General features: G+C 41.9%; 1 protein-coding gene across 1 annotated transcript in view; it reads right to left on the bottom strand.

The window, feature by feature from the left end:
* Positions 1 to 14,134, bottom strand: part of me1 (malic enzyme 1, NADP(+)-dependent, cytosolic) — a 77,944-nt gene that overhangs the window by 5,618 nt on the left and 58,192 nt on the right. Inside the window, exon 6 of the mRNA XM_069143397.1 lies at positions 6,914 to 7,017. Within this exon, the coding sequence (XP_068999498.1) occupies positions 6,914 to 7,017 (104 nt within the window). The remainder of the gene's footprint in view (positions 1 to 6,913; positions 7,018 to 14,134) is intronic.

The following is a 14,134-nucleotide window of genomic DNA, read 5'->3' as shown; positions in this document are numbered from 1 at the left end:
AAGGTCATTAAACATTGAAATTTAAAAGGAAAGAGGTTAGCTAAAGCTTAGCTTAATAACACTTCCATTGGTGCTTTCAGCAGGCAGACAAAGGTGAAGGTAGAATAACAATTGTTGACAAAATGTCGCTGACGTTTGTGTCATTCTATTTTGTTTTATTAAGAGTGAATCAATCAAGACAGCAGGAATCTCCAGTGATGAGTGTGAAGCAGTAACGAAAACAAAGCGGCAGCTGATGTCCCGAGCTGTCAAAAGACATGAATGCTCGCAAGCTGTCAAGATGGGAATCACGACCTTCCCTCCCATAACGTGAATAGAGCTGTTCTGTTTGAAGAAAATGATTCTACAAGGTGAAGTGAGCTTAATAACTGACACTAGTCTTCGTTCAACACTCATTAGAATGCAGGAGAGACGAGAGAACTACGCGAGTCTACTACACAGCTCCAAACAAAGGGAGGAAAGGGCGAGGCCGTCTGAAACCTGTATTAAAAACACCAGAGCTCCTTTTTAAGTGAGTGAGTGAGGGAGGAAATTGAGGACAGGCCAAGCAAACAGAGCGAGCCGCCTCCAACACCTGCAGCCCTGCCAGCTAACAGTGAGAGGGGCCGAGGGGTTTAAAGCCTTCATCGTCACTTCTTTCTTTTCTTCTTCCCTTCACCATGTTCTAACTTTGTTGTTTTCTCTGATTCCGTTTCTTAAAACACCACCTCATGCCTCAAAAGGAAAATGACTGGTGTTTATACTGTTATTGTACAACTCACTAAAGCTGTTTCCCACTTGTTACAGTGGCTGTGAAACTGCTTAGATTTTCAGTGAGGAGGAGGTTGAAGCTGAGCGGAAGCGAGGCAAAGGAAAAACAACATCCAGGATGAGAAGCAACCCGAGTTCAGCTGTCATAAAACTTAACTTCCTGATGTGAGAGTACCATCGCCGGGTCAGTGTTTACCCTTCTCTCTGCTGCACTGCAAGACACGGATGCCTAATACAGAGACTGACAGCGTGGCTGACTTCCTGCCAACACTGCAGCAGTGTTGATGAGAGAAATGTGTTTTCTATCAAGCGGTGACCAGCACTAAAGCGCAGAGAGCCCGAGCGAAGAGGGAGAATAATGAGGCCAAGAAGGGAGCTGTAAACTTTTCATTGTGTTTGGGCTTCAGGAGACGCAGACAGGCGACAGGCGAGGATGGATGTAGCTCTGCCGGATCGCCAGCGCAGCGCCCTCTGGTAGGGTTCGGTGCAGCTCGCCACAGGAGGGGTCATGCCAGTTCACGGAAAACCAAGATGCTCATGCAGAGAGTCCAGAGAGGATTTAGGAGTGTGGTCCTCTACGAGATGAAAATCTTGCTGACATGCTGCAACTATTCTCATCATATGGCGAAAACTGAGGTGGATGTGGCCCGAAAGACTTGAATTTATTTGTTTTCTTTGATCAGACAGTCAAGAATGATCTTTTGAGAGACATTTGACATTAAGGACAGAGGATGAGCGAGCTGTGAATCTCTTTATGGAAATCTGCTGACCATAAACTACAGTCACCATCTGTGGTTGTGGTGTTGCAGAAAGAAAGGAACATCTTCCCGCTGCAGAAAGCTCTTTGGTCCGTGGCCTGTGCCAATAAAGATAGGGGGAGTGCTTTTGACAAATGTGTGTGTGTGTGTGTGTGTGTGTGTGTGTGTGTGTGTGTGTGTGTGTGTGTGTGTGTGTGCGTGTGTGCTCTGCAGGAACAAAGCTCCTGTTGGCGGCCATTTGTGTTCGCTGTCTCTATTCTGCCTGGGAGTCTGTTGTCTTTCCTTGACGAGCCGCTGAAAGGAACGCCGAAATCTGACAATGAACCTCTTTGCCAGCTGAATACAAAAAAAAAAAGGACAAAGAAGCAGGATTTGCTTTAGTCTCAATGTTAACGCATGAAGGGTGGCAACCTAAGAAAGCCAGGGCACACCCAGGAGATGAAAAACACTGACCGTATTCCTGACTATGCTGTAAAAAGTGCATTAATCTCTCACAACACGGATTATACTCACAACACAAAATGGATTGTAATTGCAAAAAAACTAAATGCAGCTGAGAATTTCTCTTGCAGATGCTGTGCCTGAGGTTGTTCTAGATTGGCCAGAGATTGAAAAAGTTACATATTGAAGTCTAGTGGTAACACAGATGTGTAATTACTAAGAATATATAAAAGAAACACACACAGTGGAGCAAATAGCCACATGGAAAGAGAACAAGATGTCAGGGATTTACTTACTGAATACCTAATATTATATACCACTATATACTGATACTGCTGTGAAAGTAGGTATAGTATCCTTTATTTCACAATTGTATGTGCGAACATAATTTGAGAAAATCCCATCTGCTTCCATCCAGTCATGATCTATACCTGCTTTTAACCTGTACAGGGTCACAGGGGCAAAGGCGGGGGTGCAGCCAGGTCAACAGTCTATCACAGTGCCAACACAGAAAAACACACAACCATTCATGCTGAATCACATAAGTACTCCATATTATAATGCACATGGCCATTTGGACCCTCGTATTCTCTGTATTACTTGTTCTGCATTTACTAATAGGGACCCTGCGATCTAATTTATGGCTGTTTAATATTTATTTGTTACTTATTTCAAAGTAACCTTTAAAATATAGATATGACCTTAAACTCAACAAACGGTTCAGAACTTGTTGAGAAGTCTTGAGAGACTTTAGAGTTACTTTGCACCATATTTCATGTCAGTTATTAAAAAGAAACAGCGGCTGTGTGACCCTGTCATCTAGATTTGGCAGTGAGATCACTTTTCGTCTCTTTGTCCTGTGTTTTGTCAACAGCAGTGTCTGTTCAGAGGGCTCCGACATCAAAAAGAGACGGGTGGGAAAGTAAGCAAAATGAGACAACGGGTGAGAAAAATCACTGCTACACCTGCGTAGGAATGTAAAACGTGAAGGTGAAAACTCATATGACCACTCAGGTTTCCCAGTTTGAAACAAAGGAGCAGAAAAAGTAGAAAAGCACAGAAGAGTAACGATACAGGATTAGGGTGAGTCTTAACTATTGCTAGAATAAGGAAACAATATCAACCTGCTGCTGATCCTTCTTTGTTCAGTGGGTGAAACGAGGGGAGCGACTCGGTAAAGAGAACCAAAAGATTTGTGGTCGGGCATCAAACGTTCACGTGGAACATGTAGGTGCTGCCAGCACAAGCACAGCTTTGCTAACATGAAAACTCAGAAGAATTCGGCTTTATCAGTCAATATAGCAACACTGAAGAACATATTGCTTAAGTTTACTACATTTACGATCAACACGTGCAAGTTAAATTTTCCCTTCAACAAACTGATTCATATCAGTGTCTTCATTTCCACTTCAGTCATTCACTCGTGTCTCCTGAGCCTCCATGTCACACTTTATCCACATACACCCTCACTCTTCCTCGGTAAAGAGAATCCTATCTGACTTCAAAGGTGCAGTTACTTCTTGAATCTTAAATCTTGATTTGTGCTCAGAAACGAGCAAACAAACTAAACTGCACACACATGAAACCAGTGAGAAGAACACAAAACAGTCCAGAAACCTCACATAAGAAATAATACAAACCGTTTGCAAACTGTCAGAAATCGATTCGTTTAAAAGAGACGACATCACTCAGTGAAAACCTGACCGAGAAAATAGGTTTTTAGGCCCCATTTGGAACTTCCATATTAGTTCTCTCGGATCATAAATTATCATTTGGAAGCAGGTGTTTTGATCGATTTGAACTCTGGAAACTTTCAGAAACGGAAAACTTCAGCCAGGCAGACAAGGCAGCAGTCGAACCTTCCTTGCTCCGGGACTGTTTAAGCTATCTGAGCCAGTCAACACAGACCTTCTTTGTGCCTAAAACTTTTATTTTCCTGTGATTTATGATTTCCCAAAATAACACAGCCAGCAGAAGAAAAGAAAAGACTCTTAGACTCGTTGTTTTCTTGGTCCAGTGCTTAAAGGATTTCTTCGCACTTACTGCTAAACCCGTCCAATATACTGTGAGTAAATGCTCGTGACATTATAGTTCATGTTTGATAGACTGAACAAAATAAAAAGCGTAGGACATGAGACGTTTTCCCATGTGGAGAATCACTCAGACGTTTGGTGTTATGTCTATGAGCTAACGAGTGCCCCGGCTCCTTCAGGAAACCCAGTCTGACTGCATCTGAGACCCGATGAAACCAGAACCTCCAGTGAAGAGAAAGTAGCTGCATGTCATATATACTTCCAGCGCTGAGGGGAAGACTAAAAGCCGAGGAAAAGGTATGAAGGAAAGGTATGAAGTGATTCTTTGAGGGCTGCAGAGAGCCAGGGAGCACCTCAGCAAAGAAGGTCACAGACAAGGGTGCTCTGTCCAAACACAGCTGTCCAACCTGTGTGCATACATGTTTGTGCGCACACACACACACACACACACACACACACACACACACACACACACACACACACACACACACACACACACACACACACACACACACACACAGGCTGCCTGTTAGCTCCCCTACGGGGCTTTGTGGCTGAGGCCTTAATAAATCCTCAGCCCCCTCTCGCCCTCCAAAGAGCCAGCATCTCTCAGCACACATTATTTCTTAAATTCCCAAACAGTCATTAAAGAGAGACGTATTCTGCATTCTTTCTCCTCTCCTCTATTACTCTGTCCGTCCGTCCGTCCATCCGTCCCTCCATCCATCCATCCTCACTTTCTCACACCCCTTTTAGGGTTAAGATTATAATTAGGTTTGGTTGGAACAGGTTGCTGTTTGCTTTTCTTTTTCTTTTCCTTTTTGATTTGTTGTGTTTAATATATTAAATGATTAATATTATATATTACATTAAAATGCTACAGACTGCATCTAAAAACACACCAACTTGCTTTACTTTTTGTAAATACATTTTCTGACTTACCAGCACTAATGAAAATTCATGAATGAATGAAATTAATTTTTATTTCCCAAATGTTTATTTAATTTTCAGATAATGTATACGGCATTCATACATATTTTCTAAAATGTCAAACTAATCTTGTAAAATATTTCAGTTTTTTTACATGTATCTGGAAAATATAAGTTTAAATCCAATTCCATCCTTTTACAACAATAAAACCTGAAGAGTTGCATTTGAGCAGGGTTGTTTAAATGTAATAAATACAAAGTGATTTGAAACGCTGCAGAGAAGCTCAGGATTACTGACCTCCAATGCTCAGTATTTAAAACTATATGCTATTTGGGCGTTAACGCGGCAGCCTAAATAGCAAATAGTTCTGCCAAATAGTTCTGACCAAATAGTTCTGCCAGTATGAGATAGTGACAGAACAGTGTTTTATTACTGTTTGATCTGAACACCGTCATGCAGAGGGATTCTTGGAGAAATCTGCACACACCAACAAAAGTACATCAGAAATGATGTGTGAGAAAAAGGTGAGTGAGTTTCTAAACCACAGCAGAGTATTAGTTCACTCTTTTTAAAGAATGATATTATTATATAATTTCTGCCTGAAGACTGGAGATGAGAGCCCGGCCTGAAATCAAACACCGGGTTGCATCACTGACCGTTTGCATTCAACTGAGAAGTATTTTTAAGTGGTGGATCAAGAAATGCCTCCAGCCTTCAGCTCATCGACGATGAGTCAATGTGGAGTATTTTAGTTCATGTTTAGTTTCTTAGAAAACTAAACATGAATATTACTTAAAAGACTGCAGAGCTGTAATCATTCGTTGAATGTCTGAGACCATAATTATTCATTTTCCGCCAATCTGGCTCCTTTGGGGAAAAAGCATAGCTGTTCCCTGCATTTGGGAAGCTACCCGGTTATTAGAGTCATGGCTTCCTGTTGCCAGCTGGAGGAGACCCAGACCCAGACTTCTCCCAACGGACTCCGGAATCTCTGGGTTAGGACGAGGTTTAACCAGGCCCGTGTGTGTGTGTGGCACAAAGACACAGAGATGTCGGCAAAGGAAAGGTTTACAAAAGTCTGAATCAAACACAGGACTGCAGTAAACACACGCAGTCCCAACAAGAAGCAACATGTCTCACCTAACGTCAGCTCAGAAAACAAAGATAAAGATCAGCTCATGTAAACCAAATACATGAAAATATTGAATATGAACTCTTCGGTGCCTTTCTGTGTCTCCAAGTCAAAGAAACCAAAGCTAACCGCTAACAAGGCTAAGCATGTCAACATGACATCGCAGCGCTGAATTACATGTTCTGTTTGATCCGGGATGATGTGACAAGATACTTTCCCTGGACTGGATTTGTGGAGTCAACACAGAAAAACATTCTTCCTCAAACCAGAGGTCTCCCACTATTTCTGTGAGCATCTCCGTTTACATGCTTAGTTATATTCCCTATGTATTCAATATAATCAGATTTCTAAATATCCTTTTACAACCAACAAAGAAGCTCTCCTATTATCCCTGGAAAAAAATAAGAATTGACCCTGTATCTGTGGATTAATAAACTAGTCTGATCATTGCAGATAGTTTCCGAATGTTGCCTACTGACAATTCAATCATCTTCCAAATATCTGGTCAGTGTCGTTCACCGTCTGTCTGGAGAAAGCCATGCCAGTAAAAATCAATAGTTCCAACGGTTACCAAAGCTCTGATCACTTTTAAATAAGACGATGCTGCCTTTAAGACAGCGAGCAGAGTTTTGATTCATAGTTCTTAGCAACCAAAAGTTCAAAGAAGGTAAAACTGAGTAAGCGGTGAATTGATCTCCAGACCCCTGAATGCCACAGAATTTGTGTGCGTCGCGCTGCATGCACTGACCATGCTGAAGTGCTTAACATATTTCTGTGAAGAGCAGGGCAGCTGTCTGGACTGAAACGACAATAGCAGACCGCAGAGAGGAAGTGGGCAAATGATGAATCGAAGGTGTGTGCGATCGTACCTGTCTGACACAGCATTCATAAATTCATCCAGCAGGTCATCGTATTCTTGGCCTCGCACTCTCTTGTGCCTCAGCCCAATGTAGAGCGGGTCCTTCAGCAGAGCCTGCAAAAACACATGGAGGCAGAAGTCAGAGAGGAGCAAAGAAAACTAATAGGAAGACTGAAGCTGCACTCTGCAACTGTACCAATCAGCAACCGTGTATCAAATGTATAAGAGGAAATGTTTAAAATAGTTAAACTAAACTGACGCAAATAACTATTATCATCATCAGTTAATCTGTTGATTATTTTCTCAATTGATCGATTAGCTGTTTGAGCTTTAAAACATCAGTAAATAGTGAAAAATGCAGACGAGTGTTTCTCAAAGCTGAAGGTGCAGCATGACGTCTCGTTCCGTCTCAAACAACTGAAAAGCAAAATATATTTCATTTAAAATCATGGAGGATTAGAGGAGCAAGAAAATATTCACATTTAAGAAGCTGGAATCAGGAAATTTTATGAATTTTGCTTCAAGAAATTTCTCAAAAGATTAAATGATTATTGAAATAATTAGCCATTCATTTTCTGTCCCTCAAGTAAACCATTAACTGACTAATCGTTGCAGCTCTAGATGCTGCAGAACCAGGGATATCATATTCTTCTTTCTAGTCAATCTTTAAACTTATTTAGAAGTACTACTCCAACATCTGAGGATCAAAAAGGGGAGTTTGGTGATGAAAACTACAAACTAATTTACCACACAAATTTAGACTTAAGTATCAACCTTTATGACTTCACTGTATCTCTCCTGCATTCAGCTTCAAGAGACACTCAGGTCAGGTACTGGAGATTGAATTAAATTAGATCAAGACTTGACAGGATTGTTTCATTGTACAGTTATTCGTGCTTTCGTGTATGAAACCAATTACAATGTATGCAGCAGAGGCAAAGATCAAAAATCTTTATTTAGTGGTACAAACCAAGCTTCAAACAAAAGATACTTCACTTCCTATAATATAGCATTATAATATTTTTTCAGCTCAGAGCAAAGATTTAAGATTTGCCAAAACTGTTTTCGAGCACCGCAGGGAAAAGTTGCTGCCGGCTGATCTGACCCGTCTCAGCTCGACTCAACGAACTCGGCCAGTGTTGTTGGCTGCGATTTAGCTGGTCACGTCGCAAGTGGGCAGTTTAAGAATGGAAAGCAGGACACACACAGAGACGGACAGACAGAGACAGACAGAGACAGACACACAGAGACAGACAGAGACGGACAGACAGAGACAGACACACAGAGACAGACACAGACAGACAGACAGACAGACACACACACACACACACACACACACACACACACACACACACACACACACACACACACACACACACACACACACACACACACACACACACACACACACACCTGTGGACCTCTGACCTCTGCTATAATGTGAACCATGTGTTATGCTACAGCGCCGAGAACCAATCTGCAGACACGTATCTGTGTACAGAACATCTTGACCCTGTGGTGTATAATTTTGCATTGATCTGAGCTCATACATTCCTACAGAAACGTTAATCTGAATGAATTTTGATGTTTAAGTTCATCAAATTCAAAACTTCCGCCATGCTATTAAAATAGAAGAAACAATACATGGCAGTTAAAGAATAAATGAGAATAAAGTATGTATACTGTAATATATGTATAAACTCTGTGGGTTACAGGAAACCAACTGCTTTTCACATTTACATCGACTAAACAATCCTTCAAAGAAAAACTCCAGCCCGAGGAGATGAAGGAGTGACCTTTGACCTCGACACCACAGTATTTTAAAGAATGAGAGGGATACGGCACTGAAGTGTGAAAATTAAGAGCGGAAGTGGAGGGGAAGGTGTGTGTGACGGAAAGACAGAGAAAGAACGGCAGACTGTGATGAATTAGGTGGACGACAACGGCGTCAAGCAGTGATAGATTGCCAACAGACTTTTGCTTTGAGGTGTCAACTCATATTTCACCTGATCTGTGACGCAGTGCACCTGCCTGACACAACATGCGGAGTCTCATCGCACGACAGCCAGTAGATTCAGAGGGAAATCTTAAATGTGCTGCACTCCGTAAACGTCAGGAGAATCTCGATCCCAAAGGTTGTGAAGTGATCCTCAGTGCTGTCACGCCCCGCCCGGACAGACGACCTTTACTTCTGGAGATGGATAATTAGAGGGTTGCCTCTGAGATGTGCGCGGCTTGGAGGAGCGAGAAGCCACCCCTCTGTGGCAGGGTCAACAGTCACCATGTCCAAGAACAGCTCCAGAAGCTTATTTGAGCCAATATTTATTTGAAGTTGACAACTCATTTCCTGGCAAGCCTTTAAATGGATTGTAATAGGCAGGAGTTGGCCAAGTTTAACTGTAACTAAAACAAGCAAAACATTTTGCAAGTGATCCCACAGGGAAGCCGGGTGATATTAGAGGGAGGTTTTTTTGGTGGTAATTTGAAACAGCGTGCGAGGAAAATAATCACAGTCGCTCTGAAGAGTGACAACATGACGCTTTGTGTCACACGGTTCTTTCAGAAACTGACAAAGCTGCTTTTCATGGTGGAAAGAGAAGAAGCCCTGAGTGACTTTTCAAGTGGTCTGACCTCGTCAGCACTGTGCTGAACTGTTGACATGAGTTGTCGTTCTGTCCCAGATTATCTGCTGCTGATTGGCTAAACTGTCCTTTGTGTTGTGCAGCGCCTCTTCTCCCAGAAGGGATTAGTCCTTGTGTATGGCTTTACAGTCACAGAAGACACAGAAGATCCATTTACGACTGTTTCCAAACTGAAGACTGCTGGACTTCAGGACAATAACATGAAGCCAGATTCAGTTGTTGTGGCGGACTGAGCATCGACAGCAGCCTCGATGAAAGAATTCATTTTAGAGAAGAGGTGGAATAAAGCCAGAGAACAGCAGCCTCGACCTGTTTGAGGTAAAAGACACCCGGCATTGAACTTGTGACAGACCACCCAGGACACACACACAAGCAGCATATTGTCCAGGATGACATCATTCTCTCATTTCAGCATGAGACAGTGTGTTGAGGTTACTTCAGGAGACAAAAGGCTAACAGATACACAGACAGACAGACAGACTGACAGATACACAGACAGACAGACAGACTGACAGATACACAGACAGACTGACAGACTGACAGATACACAGACAGACAGACAGACAGACAGACATAGTCCAGAGGGATAACAGGGCGATGCAGCAAAAACTCCTGGAGATGTTGACTTTATGATGTGTGTGTGTGTGTGTGTGTGTGTGTGTGTGTGTGTGTGTGTGTGTGTGTGTGTGTGTGTGTGTGTGTGTGCACCTCCCTTCCTGTGGATATAGCTGTGTATGTTGTGTGTGAATGTGAAAAGGAGATAAGAGCTGACCAGGTAGTCATATTTTAAAGATGCCTCTGAGATTACACAGCTACCACATTCTGCTGCAGAAAAAACATCAACTACACAGCTACCGTTTCTGCTCGTGATCTGATAAGAGATCAGAGGAATAGTTCAAAATTCTAGGAAATATGCTTTCTGCTTTCTTGGTGGAAGTTATGTGAAAAGATCGATACCACTCTCATGGCTGTACGTTAATATGAAGCTAGTCAGAGGCTGGTCAGCTTTGCACTGTGGACTGGAAACACACTGGGTAGACTTTTGTAGTGATTTACCACATATGACATGAGGTGGTAAATAGTGAACTTTAAAAGGTGCTGCTGGGTGGATTTTGTTACCTTTGGACAGAGCCAGTGCTGTTATGCTATAAGATATCCATCTGCTGGCTTTAGCTTCATATTTACAGTACAGAAATGAGAACAGTATCAATCTTCTCATCTCACTCTTGGCAAGAAGGTGAATAAGCATATGTCCCAAAAATTCTGAATTATTGGTTTAAAGAAAAAACAAAGGTATGTCTCTGTTGTGGGTCCTGCCTGCCTCTCTACCTCTGCCTCCACATCCAGTCAAGGACAAATATAATCCCATAATAACAGTCATTTTAATAATTAGCTGGAGCTACCACTCCCTCAGCCTCCCAGCCCCATCCGCTCCCATCATGCTTTCAGACTCAGCGCTGCCTCCCATACGAAGCCGGTCCAGAAGAACCACATATGCACACACACACACACACACACACACACACACACACACACACACACACACACACACACACACACACACACACACACACACACACACACACAGTCCATTTATCCCATTACATCTCATTCAGCCTGTCATCTCTTTAGAATAATAGAAAAACGGAAAGTCGTCCACGGCCAGGCAGGCTGCAGTAAAATCTATTGTATAGCTATTTGTAAGTTGCACAAGCAGCAGTATATGTGTGTATATGTATATATGTGTGTGTGTGTGTGTGTGTGTGTGTGTGTGTGTGTGTGTGTGTGTGTGTGTGTGTGTGTGTGTGTCTGAAGGTAAGTTTGCCCATGCATATGTGTATATATACTGTATAATGGTACACACATAATGTCATTTAAGTGCTGATGGACCAGTATGCCTTGTATCTAATATCACATTATAGTAATGGGTTTGGTAAATAAGCTTATTCGCTTTCTTTCCAAGGGTTAAGAAGACTGATATAATTCTCATAACCAGTGATAGGAACTCACCTAAAATATGTAAGAAATGACATAACTGCATGTTCCTCAACATGCAGCAGCACCGTCTACAAAGATGGCAGTTTCACACAGCCTCCAACCTTAAACAAAGTAGCTAAAGTTTGCAAGTCAACTAGGGAGGGAGAGTCAGTGTATAAATACAAGCGTTTGTGTTGCTGAACAACACATTTCTTCTCTTAATTGAGGGAGAATTGTGTTTCCCAACACCTGTGCAAAAGTGACATCCTGGTCCTGGACCAGTCTATCAGCTGAATACACCGAGAATAAACTAACCTAATCAACAATCCATCAAACCTGCAGTAAGACAGCAAACAAGCTGACCTCTACACCATCAACAGTAACAGAGTGTTCCTGACATTAGTAACGGTAATATAATTCAAACATTTTGAAATGTAATTCTTGGGACTAATCCTAAATATTGCATCACCGGCACAAGCTGGCTCTTTCTGAACTTCAAAAAAATATGGTAGATGGAGCTAAAAGTAACTTTTTGTCTCTTATAATAAAACAGAAATGTAAAAATACTGTGATTTTGTGGGGAGAGATGTGCTATAACTATCCGAAGTTGACCCTTCAACCAAGAACTTCATTGTAGAGACACATACTTATACAGTCAAATAAGTGTTTCTCTTGTATAAGTTTATAAAGCCAGTTTGTAATAGAGGCAAGTATGGCTTAAATAGACAGCTTGTTAAAGTTGTGTTGTGATGCCCATAAATGTCTCAAACTGATGCTGTGTGCAGATGGTATTATTATGAGAAAGAGGTCAACATGTAGAGCTATAGTAAGGAGGCTTATGAAGATAAAAATCTGAGGCTGAGAACTTGGCAGAATGAGAGAGTTTTACTCTTAATCCAGGTTTAATGGCAAGAAAAGGGCTAGTGTAGCAATGCAATATCTTTTATGAGCTTTCTGGTACACCAGCACTGTTTCTGTTGTTATCATGCTGTGAGCTGAAGCACTTTGATGAAGTGAGTATTGGGTAAATGATGTCGGGAAGTGAGCTCAGGCCATCAAAGATGCCATCACCTGCATGAACATCAAAGTTCATCTTCTCTCGGTTTCTTTTGGCAACTTAACATTTCTTGTTTAATTTTATTTGCAAACTCATCTAACCTCTGGAACATCTCATCGTTAATCCAATCGAGACATCCGCTTGGAATGAATCTGAACTCTGGGCGCTGAGTCATCTGAAGGCTGTCTTGGGAAAAGCTTCTGAAAGACGGCGCTCAGCCGTGTTGGGCACACTGGCATCCGAGGCTGCCACGCCCTTGGCCGAGGCCGGGAGCTGGGTATATATAGACATGCGCACAGACTATTCTTAGTTTGTTTCAGGCTGCAGACACACGTGCTGTCCTGCCCACAGTTTGGATCATCTTTCAGAGATGCTGACATACACAACAGGGACCATAGGTGAATGACTGCAGCTCTGTTGGCTGCTGCTGTACCTTCACAGGCTGGCGGGAGGGAAAGGTGCTTTCCCAACTGGCACCCGTCAATGGAGCTGCTTACCTCACTTATGTGAAGGGTGTTTCCTGGTTGTAAAGTGTGAGATTTGTTTTCTTTTTCTTGGCTGATTTCTCAACCAAAACCTACCTGCCTTCGGTGGATTAACCACTTCGGTCCTACGCATTGTTTTGAATTTCTGCCTGAAAAAACAGCCAAGTTCAATCAGTAACAGCTCCACAACTGTAATACCAAAACAAACAACCTGGGGTTATGGATAAAGGGCACATGGAAGAAATTTAAACTATAAAAAGCCTCCTTGTCCCCACCACTGGGCCTGAGGGAGATTAGAAAAACACTAAGTGAAATTGTTGTTTGCCTAATAAAAATAATAATCTCAAGAGTGAACAACACCCATTTAACAATGAGTCAGTGACACTGATGCTGTTGGACCAGTCCAAAAAGTTCTTAACTGCAACGCTACCAAATTAGATGCAACAGAAATGAAGCAAAACAATTCTACATCCATTTTAGTTAATACAATAAAAGGCATAATGGTCAATCTCAGAAATGGTTCAATCTGAGCAGTCAGGTTTAAAGTATAGGTACAATACAAAGGCCATAAATGAGATCCTTTTAAAACAATTAAAAAAATCTTCGTCTTGTTAAGACAGCATAAAATGCAAAATTGCTACTCTTGTTGCCCTTCAGCAAATGTTTTTTTTTTTTTTTTTAAATTCAGCTTTTTTGCTGAATGTTATATGCGAAGATGTTTGGTAAATATGAAGCTACAGCAGGTAAGCTTAGCTTAGCTCAAAGACAGCAGCAAGCCTGGCTCTCCCCAAGGTAACAAAATCCACCTGCCAGCACTTGTAAAACTCATCAATTAACATGTAATCTTCTTCATTCCATCCTCTGTTTATATCTAATTGGCAAATGTTAAATGTACGATAAAATGGTAAACAAAAGGCCTGCTAAACACCAGAATGCTGCCACTATCATTTTGAACATGTTAGCATTTAGCTCACGAGTCCTCCCCGAGCCAATAGGTCTATTGTGAACGCAGCATTGGTCCGGTTATCTTGTGGCTCGTCTACACAATCTAACTTTGCCAACTTTTTATT

This window comes from Embiotoca jacksoni, unplaced genomic scaffold (genome assembly GCF_022577435.1).
Source record: "Embiotoca jacksoni isolate LCO1_2020_lvr unplaced genomic scaffold, fEmbJac1.0.p SCAF_11, whole genome shotgun sequence".
Classification (NCBI taxonomy): Eukaryota; Metazoa; Chordata; class Actinopteri; family Embiotocidae; genus Embiotoca; species Embiotoca jacksoni.
This window is presented reverse-complemented; position numbering and strand designations above follow the sequence as displayed.